Source organism: Urocitellus parryii, chromosome 3 (genome assembly GCF_045843805.1).
Source record: "Urocitellus parryii isolate mUroPar1 chromosome 3, mUroPar1.hap1, whole genome shotgun sequence".
NCBI classification, from domain to species: domain Eukaryota; kingdom Metazoa; phylum Chordata; class Mammalia; order Rodentia; family Sciuridae; genus Urocitellus; species Urocitellus parryii.
In genome coordinates this window covers 211,640,880-211,651,539 of record NC_135533.1, presented here as the reverse complement: position 1 = coordinate 211,651,539, position 10,660 = coordinate 211,640,880, and the positions used below count along the sequence as shown (strand labels likewise).

At 51.5% G+C, this 10,660-nt stretch overlaps 1 protein-coding gene across 1 annotated transcript; it reads left to right on the top strand.

The window, feature by feature from the left end:
* The first annotated feature begins 1,726 nt into the window (after positions 1-1,726).
* Positions 1,727-7,186, top strand: Rdh8 (retinol dehydrogenase 8). Its single transcript, XM_026399837.2, has 6 exons — positions 1,727-1,829; positions 4,721-4,882; positions 5,465-5,644; positions 6,443-6,536; positions 6,709-6,892; positions 6,974-7,186. The coding sequence occupies exons 1-6, from the start codon at positions 1,727-1,729 to the stop codon at positions 7,184-7,186; spliced, it is 936 nt and encodes a 311-aa protein (XP_026255622.2).
* The last annotated feature ends 3,474 nt before the right edge of the window (positions 7,187-10,660 follow it).

Genomic DNA, 10,660 nt, shown 5'->3' with positions numbered 1-10,660 from the left:
AGGAAGGGGGAGAACTGACAGCTGGAGGGGGAGTTGGGAAAGTTTTCACTGAGCGCGGATTGGCCAGCGGGGGGTGGAGCCCTGGACCAGGAGCTGGGCCGTTCCGACCTACCCCACAGCGGAAGAGGAGGTCACTCCCACCCAGTGCTAGAATCCGGGGTTCACATTAACCAATCTAAACCCTTTCTTCTTAGCAGCCCCCTCAAAACCTGCACCTCCATCCGGGCCCTGGCATTAGCAGGACTTGCAGCTCCTACCAAATCCTTCCGGGCTCACCCAGGCTCCCAACCCGGGGGCAGGCAGGCTCACCCCCATGCTCACCCACCTGTGGTACCCCAGTCCTTTAGCCCCACAAAGTAGGTCCCAGCTGCACCCCAAGGCCTTCCCTTCAGGACCTTCAGTAAGAAGTCCTTGTCCTCTCTCAAACCTCACCCCAAATCAGGTCTTCACTTACCCTAAACCTTCATCTCTCCATCCGAATCCCAGAATTGGGTGTCTTGATAGCACCCCAAACTCCCAGCACGGATTCCAAAACAAAATGCTCACTTTCCCCCTAATTTTTAATCCTTGAATAAAGAGTCCACCTCCATGCCTAGTCCTCACCTCCCGCTCCTTCAGGTGCCCAAATGGGTGCCCGCCCTGTCCTAAATCCTCACCAAATGGGGAAGTGTGACCTACCCAAAGCAGAACATTACCACCAGGGGAGAGGGATGGATTCCTTCCATTCCTGGGGCGAAGGAGAGCCTCCCTCACCCAGCTGGCAGCCCCCCCCCCAGCTGAAGAGGCCCCTGGGGTCAGGGAGGGATTCTGTGCAATTAGACAAGTGCAGACCTGCAGGGTGAGAGGTGTGAGGGAACTTTCCCCAGAAAGGAACCAAAGGGGCGTATCCTGGGCCCTGAAATGCCCCCCTCATGGGAGACGCAGGAACCGCCTCTCTCTCAGCCTCGGCCTCCTCAGACAAAGAGTCTCTGTGTCCCTGGAGAGGAGGGGGTGGGGCCCCATCTGGCTTGAGAAAGAGATGCCCCCCCCCCCCCCCCCCCCGTGATGGGGCAAGGAGAGGAAATCTCCCCAAGCAAACCCTCCTCCCTTCCCAGGGACATCGGAAGCTGAGAATTCTCCAACTAAAAGGCCCTTACAAAGTTCCTGTCCTGCCCTGCCTTGTTAGGAAGTTCTTCTTGTAGTCTAACTTCTTGCATTCTTCTCTGAAGGGACCCTTCCAGAATCACACTCCTATTTCCTTTCACTTTCTCCCTCCACCAGAGATTCTTCTTCCAGAGTAGATATAGTATAAGAGAAGGGATACCCCCGCTTGTTCCCTCACACCCACTACAATTCCCCCTGGCCCTGAATAGTTTACAAAAATAATAAAAATAAAAATTTAAAAGAACAGTTATGAGTGTAGCAGGTATGGAGAATCATTTTGTTTGTTGTGGTGCTGGAGGTGGAACCCCCCCCCCAGGGCCTCACAAGTGCTAAGCTAATGCTTTACCCCTGAGCCATACCCCCAGCCCCCCAAAAAGAAGGTTTTGGCAAATAAAGGAAACGGACTGTGAAGAGTCGAAGGATTTTCTCCAGCCACCTGTTCAGGGTTGTGCAAGCCACAGTGGAAGTCTCCTGGGGCCCCTTTGCCCTGCAAGGGATCAGGTAAAAGGAGCTTAGACGAGAGAACAGACAAGGGTGGAGGGGTGTCATCTCAGTCTGGAGTCCTGTCCAGGGAGGGATCAACATGGCCTCCTCACCCAGGACCGTGCTGATTTCAGGCTGTTCATCAGGAATTGGCTTGGAGCTTGCTGTGCACCTGGCTCATGACCCCAAACAGCGTTACCAGGGTAAGGGGCCCGGGTGGACCTGGGGACAGCCGGGGTGGGCTTGGCTTCCTAGGAGCCTCAGCCCCCATGCTGTCTCCGCAAGCAATCTCATCCCCTCCAGCTGTACATGGAAAGGCCCCTCTCCCTGCAGGACCATCCTCTCATCCAGCAAATATTTCTTGCGTATCTACTGTGTGCCAAGCTCTGCTCTGGGTGTTAGAAACAGCTATGGACAAGAGACAAAAATCTCAGCTCTGGGGAGTGGTGTCCTGGGGGAGGCGCAGGGAAGACAGACAAACACATAAAAAGAAATTGCAGTATGTCTGGCCATCACAAGTGCTGAAGAGCAAAACAAAGCAAGGGAAGAATATGACCGGGGTCGAGTGACCAGTGTCATGGGTGTCAAGGGTTTATGTGTTATGAAGGGCTGCTCAGGAAGACTTATCCGAGAGGGCTCCTTTGGGCATTCCTGGGCATGGATAATTACCTTGTTGACTCTGCCCCCCGCCCCCAGATTACTACTACTCCAGGATAAGCCTCTTACATGCTCTTGACCTTGGGGACTTACGGGAGCCCTCTAGTTCCAGGTTCTTGCCTTCCTGCGGGTCTCGAGTAAATGGCTACAGACTGCGCCCCAACCCTAGGAACCTCTGCCCTGGAATAGGCTGAGTGTAATTAGGCAAAGGGCAGTTACTTAAGCTCAGGCTGCTGGGGGGTGGGCACTGCCCCAGCTGGCAGGGCTGCCTCTCCCAGCCCTCTGCCCTCTGTCTTAGAGGCACAGCTTTGAGTGTGACAGGCAAAGGTCATCGTGCAGAAAGGAACTTGTGTAACTGTAGGTGGGCCAATGAGCTATAAAACTGCTAAAGGGTAATGCTCTTGAACTCTCATTATGTGCCAAGTGTCATTTAAGTGCATCTGATATGTCACTTACTCTTCACATCGCCCCCTGTGAAGAGGCCACTTACTATCCTTTGCCTTATTTTAGAAAAGAGGAAACACATAGACTGCCAAAGGCCCTTGCCCAAGGTCACCCAGCTAGGAAGTGGCAGAGCAGAGATATGAACCCAGGCAGCCAGAAGCTGGGACCACACTTGTCACTATACTGCATTCAGGATGCCAGTGAGCTCATTCATCTATATAACACCTGTGAATCCCACAGACTAATACTATACACAAATAAATGTCCCCCAGGCGCACATATGTGTGACCATGGGTACATGCACAGAGGGGCATGCAAACATGTATATGTAGTATATATGGTGAGGCCATGCAAGGGCACCAGGCATGGTGGCTCACGCCTGTATCCCAGCAGCTCTGGAGGCTGAGGCAAGAGGATCATGAGTTCAAAGCCAGTCTCAGCAAAAGTGAGGCACTAAGCAACTCAGTAAGACCTTGTTTCTAAATAAAATACAAACTAGGGCTTATGGCTCAGTGGTTGAGTGCCCCTGAGTTCAATCCCTGGTATGCGTGGGCTTGCTACAAACTCAAGTTCAAATCCCAGTTACCTACCTATTCTAGTTACTATTGCTCCATAATGAATCACCCCAAAATGTATGCTGTAAAACAACTACAATCACTTGTTTTTCCACCTACAGCTCACATAGGTCATGAATTCAGGAAGGACTCAGAGGGTGGTTCAGGCTCAGAGTCAAAGGCCACAGCTGGCAGAGTGGGGACTGGAGTACATGGGGGTGGAAAGGCAGCTCACTCCCTTCCTGTAACCTTAGAAATTCTCCTTGTAGTCTCTCTTCCTCAGCTAGCTTGGGCTTCCTCATGGCATGGTGGCCTCAGGATAACTGGGCTGCTCCATGATGGGCAAGGGCTGCAAGGAGAGTGTTACAGCAAGTGATGCAGAAACTGCAAGATCTTTTTGGACTTCAGAAACCACACTGTGTCACTTCCATTGGTTTCCACCTGGTCATACAATTCAACAGGAAGGTGGGGAGCTCAGTGGTAGCATGCATATGGCCCTGGGTTCCATCCCCAGTACTGAGGGTGGGTGGTTCAAGGGGAGAGGGAGGGAATTGGATTCAAGATCTACATGCCTGCATATCTGCATGCATGTTTGTGTAATGCTGGGGCTCAACCCCAGGGACTTGCCTGTGCTAAACACACTCTACCACCGGGACACATGATTTCATGTCTTGATGGAGGAGTGGCAAGATTTGAGAAGAGTTTGTGCAAAGGAAGATTTTGTGCAGATATTTGGGGGGAAACAAGTTAGTGCAATAATTAGTAGGGTCCTTGCAAGTTAGAGATAATGCTCAGCACAATGCCTAGCACACAGTAAATGCTCAGTAAACTGGAATTTCCTATGTCAATGCTGCAAATGTGGTTCTTCCTACTTGAGTGTGCAAAGCACGTATGTTGGCTGTAGGTGTGTGTGAAATTTTTCTCATGGCAATCTTGTTTGTATTTTTGTTTTTATTGTCTTACTCATTAGATTATAAATTTCACAAAGGAAGGTACTTTATCTTTTGGCGGGAAGGGGCTGCTGGGGATTGAACCCTGGGGTGCTCTATCACTAAACTACACCCCAGTCCTTTTAATTTTTTTATTTTTAAAAAGGATCTCACTAAGTTGCCCAGGCTGGCCTTGAACTTGCCATCCCTGTGACTCAGCCTTCCAAGTAGCTGGGATTACAGGCATGCACTCCTGTGCCTGGCAGGACTTTTTCTTATTTCACACAATAATACCTAGAATAAGCATAGTTTGTGGTATATGCTCAATAAACTTTTATAGGATAGATGGATGTGGCTGCATGTTAACACGAGCACACAAGTGTGCATTTGCAATGAACATAGGTGTGCAAACCTGTAGATCTTCATCCTCTGGAACTGCTTGTGCAAGACAACAGAAACACCCAAGGAAAGGAGCCAGTTGCCTGTACCAACTCTGTTCTGTGCCCCCAGTGGTGGCCACCATGAGGGACTTGAGAAAGAAGGAGATGCTGGAGGCAGCTGCTGGGGACGCTCTGGGAAAGACCCTCACCGTGGCCCAGCTGGATGTGTGCAATGATGAGTCAGTGGCCCAGTGTCTCAGTGGCATCCAAGGAGGGGAAGTGGACGTGCTGGGTGAGACTTTGCAGCCCCCAGGGCCATTCACCCCACCATGATCTAATTATAAACCCTCCACACGGCAAGGTCTGAGTCCAGCCCTCTGGCTTTACCCACAACCTCCAATCTTCTACAAAAGGGGTAGACCAGTTGGCCAAGAACTGGGACTCTCAATCAGTCCGTTAGGGATGCTAGAAATAATCTAGGACCTGGGGGTGGAGTGGATTTAATGGGATAGACATTATCACATATGGAGAAACCCATATGTGGTTGGAAAAATTACTTAGATGAGTCACTTGGGGAAGGAAAAATGATGAAGAAACAACTCATAATCCCTGAGCCGTCTTCTCAGGAGGGTGGGTGTAGCTGTTTTGAAACAATTTGGGGTCAGAGCTGAATTTCTCATGCATTACAGGCATGCTGTTCCCTGTGGCCCTTGCTCCCACCCTAGGCTAAGGTCCCCATAACAAATGCTGGACTGTGCTTAAACATCTTCTTGGAGTTGGAGTCGGGGGTAAAAGGGTGATCTGAAGAGTGACCTCAGTGACACTAGAAGAGTGGGAGGAACTCTAATGTAACACTCAACACTTCTCTCTCTAGTGAACAATGCTGGCGTGGGCCTGGTGGGGCCCTTGGAGGGGCTCAGCATAGACACCATGAAGAACATCTTTGACACCAATTTTTTGGGAGCCATCCGTCTGGTCAAAGCTGTTCTTCCGGGAATGAAGAAGCGGCGACAGGGTCATATCGTGGTGGTCAGCAGCGTCATGGGTCTGCAGGGTGAGCCCTGGAACCCAACCCTTAAGTAGTCCTCCAGTGTCTGACCCTTCCCAGGCTGAAAGGATGGCAAATAGGTTTAGCTCATTCCAAATGAGCCTGGAGAGCTGTGTTGGGAAGGATTCTGCAGCTCAGAAAGAAACGGTTCTGGGATAGATTAACATGACTGCGGTGGTGTACAGGCCTCCAAAGCCATCCGCATTCCAGAATCCACTCCACTTCTGGACATCTCCAAAGCACTCTCCCCACCATTCCCAAAACTCCAAAAGATCATCAGAACTCCTTCTCCTGAGACTCCCCAGTGCCAAACACAGCCCACCAGGTCCTAAAGATATCCCCAGGCTCAGCAGAAAATAGAGCATCCATTGATTGGTGGTGTCTGCGATGGGCCTACTCTGGAGGTCACCTACCTGCCATTCATACTGCTGGGCCTGTCCCCTCCCCAGCTTCCTCTAAGGAGTCCAGTCTACTTGACACCCGGCCAAAGAGAAGCACTGTCCAGGTCCCTAATGAATGGCGCCTGCTCCCATGGGTGCTAGGGACCCCATGCCTACATGCTCCAAGAAGGAAATAGGGACAAGGAGGAACCAGGAAGAGATGGCACCTGGCACCCCAGGAACACCTTGATCTGGCCCCACATGTCCCCATCACACAATGCCATATACCCAAAAGGTCAGCCCCCAGTTGTCCCCGGTTCTGATCCCCAGGGCCTCTTTGTTCTGTCTCCCAACCACCCCATTACTCAGGGACCCACAAAGTCCATCGCCCAGATCCTCAGAGAGCCCCCTCCAATCCCCTCAGGTGTCATATTCAACGAGGTCTATTCAGCCTCCAAGTTCGCCGTGGAGGGGTTCTTCGAGAGTCTGGCCATCCAGCTGCTCCAGTTCAACATCTTGTGAGCCGCCGGGGAGGGGGGGTGGGCAGAGGAGAGGGAAGGGCAGTGTGTGTGTGTGGGGGGGGTACGCCAGGCAGGGAGGGGAGCGAAGGAGGCAGGGGAGGGGGCTGGGGGAGCAGGACTGATGAGTGGGTGGGGGAACCGGGCCCACTAGCCCTGCTCCTGTCCCCAGCATCTCCCTGGTGGAGCCGGGCCCTGTGGTCACTGACTTCGAGGGGAAGCTCATGGCTCAGGTCGCCACGGCCGAGTTTCCAGGCACCGACCCCGAAACCCTGAGCTACTTCAGGGACTTCTACCTCCCCGCCTCCAGGGAGCTCTTCCGCTCAGTGGGACAGAACCCAAAGGACGTGGCCCAGGTGAGTGGCCAGGACAGCCGGTCAGGGACGCAGGGGCGTGGGGAGCCCCCTGGGCCCGGATCTCAGGGATCCATCTCGCAGGCCATTGCCAAGGTCATCGGCTCCACTCGGCCCCCGCTGCGCAAGCAAACCAACCTCCGCTACCTGACGCTGGCGGCGCTCAAGGCCGTGGACCCCTCGGGCAGCCTGTACGTGAGAACCGCCCACAGCCTCCTCTTCCGCTGGCCGCGCCTGCTCCACCTTAGCCTCCGCTGCCTGGCCTGCGGCTGCCTCCCGGCCCGGGTGGAGCCCTGATGAGCAGAGACTTGCCTGCGCTCCCCGCTCCCGCCCTGGACACGGCGGCACCGCCACACCCCAGACCCAGGGCCGCGCACACTCGGTTCATTCGTTCATCTCCTCCATAAATTCGTTCTGCAAACTGCTTCCATCGCTCTCGGTCTGGGCATTGCTGAAATTCCAGAAAAGGCCTCCGGTCTCCAGACCCAGAGCCCTCCCTAGTCTGGGCTGGGGCAGAGGAGAGATCCTGGGACCCCCGGGGTCTGCCCACACGGGGAGGGGGAGTCGCCTTCCTGGAGGAAGGACAAGATAGACTGTGCTTCATTCAGTCTTATGACTTCATGATCCTGGACCTGGGAATACAGGGATGACCAGAACCTCCCCCTCCACACACACTCACACACACACACACACACACACACACACCCAGAGCTGAGTGAACCAAGGAGTCTCCACTTTCCTGCCCACATTCCCCATTAGCAAAATGTGTTTGTGTGCACACAGCCATGTACTTATATTTTTTCCATTAAATGTATAAAACCACAAGCTGTCATTAATATTTAATAAAACTAAATGTTTTAAATTTTAATAAATTAAAAAGCCAATAGGGTCCCCCTGGGAGCCCCCAAGATGGTGTTCCCAAGTTTCTCTCTCCAAGAGACTTTGGAGGCAAATGGACTTTGGGTTTCTGGCTCGGTGGCTGCTCCATAAATAGGTGCCCCCTGGACATTTTCTATACCCCAGAGGTGGCAATAGCAATACTGAAGTGACAGCAAAAGTCCCCTTCCTTGGTTCCTGTCTCTTGAAGTGTCTGCTGGGCTTGGTGTCTGAGTGTCGGCCTCCCAGGGAAGCGTTTCATTACTCATTTTGTCCACCCTGTGGCCATGAGATGGAGTCACTCAACCTTGCCCAGTTCCCGGGCCAGAAACCCCGCTTGTGGGCAGCGGAAGGGTGGACCAGAATGAGCTGTCTGATTCCCAAGTCTGTGTCAGGTTCACTGTTGCTGGCCATCAGGGGCCTCTTCTAGGAAAAAGGAAACTGAGTCCCAGGCCTTAGGGAGAGGTCTCTGTGTCTCTGCAAACATCAGGAGTCACTTCTGCTCAGTTTTGTTGTTGGGTTGGTGAAGTCAACTCCTTTCCCCTCCTCCACACGGGACTTCTGAAGCAGTGTTGGAATTCAAGCAGCCCTCAGCCCCCGGGGGGAGTGGTTCCAGAACACCAGCAGACACCAAAATCCAAGAGGCTCAAGTCCCTCATGTAAAGTGGTGTGGTGTTCGCAGAAATCCTCTGAACTTAGTCCCGTATACTGTCACTCCTCAATGACTTACAATACAATACACCATAAAAACTATGGGAATGGTTGTTATAATGCATTGTTTAGGGGATAATGACAGGAAAAAAGTCCAACAATCTCCAATCTGCATTTGATTGATATGGATATAGAGGTCTAATTCTACAGGAAATGAGATGGTGGAGACGGTAGTACAACCTTGTGGACACACGAAGACACGCTGAATTGGGTGCTTTAAAAAGGCAGATTGTGTGGTGAAAATGAACAGTGAATTGTAGTTTAATAGAAATTCAATCAACTTTAAAAAAAAATTATAGGTATCCCTGTGATGGAGGGAGGTCTTCTGATTATCCCAGGAGTTCCCCCCTTGAATTGTATCCACAAGTTTCCCTGTGCTTTGGCTTCCAATTCTGTTGGGTTCTGCCAATGGGAGGCACTTGCTGGCCATCAGAGGGTGGCAGAATGTCTTAGTCCATTTTCCATTGCTATAACAAAACACCTGAAACCGGGTCATTTGTAAAGAAAAGATTAGCTCACAGTTCTGGAGGTCCCAGCATCAACTTCTGTTTGGTTCTGGTGAGGGCCTCAAGGAAAAGGGAATCACATGTGAGCCAAAGAGGTCACATGGTTGGAAGCCAGAGCCAGTAGGAGCTTTTTTTTTTTTTTTTTTTTTTTTTTTTAACAGTACTGGGGATTAAATTCACAGCCACTCTACCACTGAGCTCCATTCCCAGTCCTTTTTGCTTTTTGAGACACGGTCTCATTAAGTTGCTGAGGCAGCTTCTACCCTCTGAGTAGCTGGAATCACAGGCACGAGACACCATGCCCAGCTTCTTTTAAAACAATTCATGCTCACAGTCATTTACTCTAAGAGATGAGCATTAATCCCTTCTAAGGGGAGTACCTGCCATGACCTAACGACCTCCCACTCCCCCCAACCCCCCTCAATGATTCCATCATCTGTCAGTACCGCCACACTGGGGTCAGACCATGGTAGAGGACAAAGACCAGGGTACTTATCTTCAAAGTTCCCTTATTCCTGGTCATGGTGTATGAGCAACATCTCTCTAGCTAAGGCCCTAACTCAATTAAAATAAAAAATAAAATGAGGCGCCAACACCTGTTTCTAAGAACCACCTCCTCTCTTTGCCTCTTAAAGATGGCGGTGGGCCCGGTGCAGGGCGCACCTGGAATCCCAGCTCCATGGGAGGCTGAGGCAGGAGGATCTCAAGTCTTAGGCCAATCTGAGCAACTGAATGAGACCCTGTCTCAAAATAAATGTTAAAAAGGGGCTGGGAAGGTAGCTCAGTGGTGGAGCACTCACCTTGCATATGAGAACCCCGGGGCTCAACCCCCAGCTCTGCGGGGGGTGGGGGTGGGGAAGTGGTGGTGGTGAGACCCCACAGTTGCCAATGACAGCCTTTTCCATCCCCCTGGGCTCACCTGTCCCCTGCCTCCCCCACTCCCCAAAGTACCCACTGGAAGGACCTGATTGATATGTGTACATGGTAAAGCAGAGGAGAACAGTTCACCCCCGTCGTCCACCTGTGTCCACATTAACCCAGGACACTTCCACCAAGCATGCTCCTGATTCACTGCTGGTCTCATTCTGAACGTCTTCACCATCCTGGATTTATTTATTTATTTATCTATTTATTTGTTTATTTGAGAGAGAGAGAGAGAGAGAGAGAGAGAGAGAGAGAGAAATGCCTTTATTTATTTTTTTTTATGTGATGCTGAGAATCGAACCTGGGTCCCGTCTGTGCTAAGCGAGCGCTCTACTGCTGAGCCACAATCCCAGCCCAACCATCCTGAATTTTGTGACCAACATTTCTTTGCTTTTTCAAAAATCCCCTGAAACACATCACTTTCTTTTTACTATTTTATCTTATTTTATTTCAGGGCCTCCTGCCAGCTGAGCAAGCACTCTACCACTGAGCTATGTCCGCAGCTCTTTCTTATTTTATTTTGAGGGCAGCATTACACTAAGTTGCCCAGGCTGGCCTTGAACTTGGAATCCTCCTGTCTCAGCCTCTCACTTAGATGGAATTATAGGCATGCATCACCGTGCTGTGCCTGGCTTAAGGGGGGGAAAAATGTCTCTTTGTCATGAAAGGAAACCATCACAGCATCTTAAGCAGGGGATTAGCCAATACGTAGTTGTGGGGAGGGGCAGGGGAGCCCTGCTGGGGGTGGGGTCAT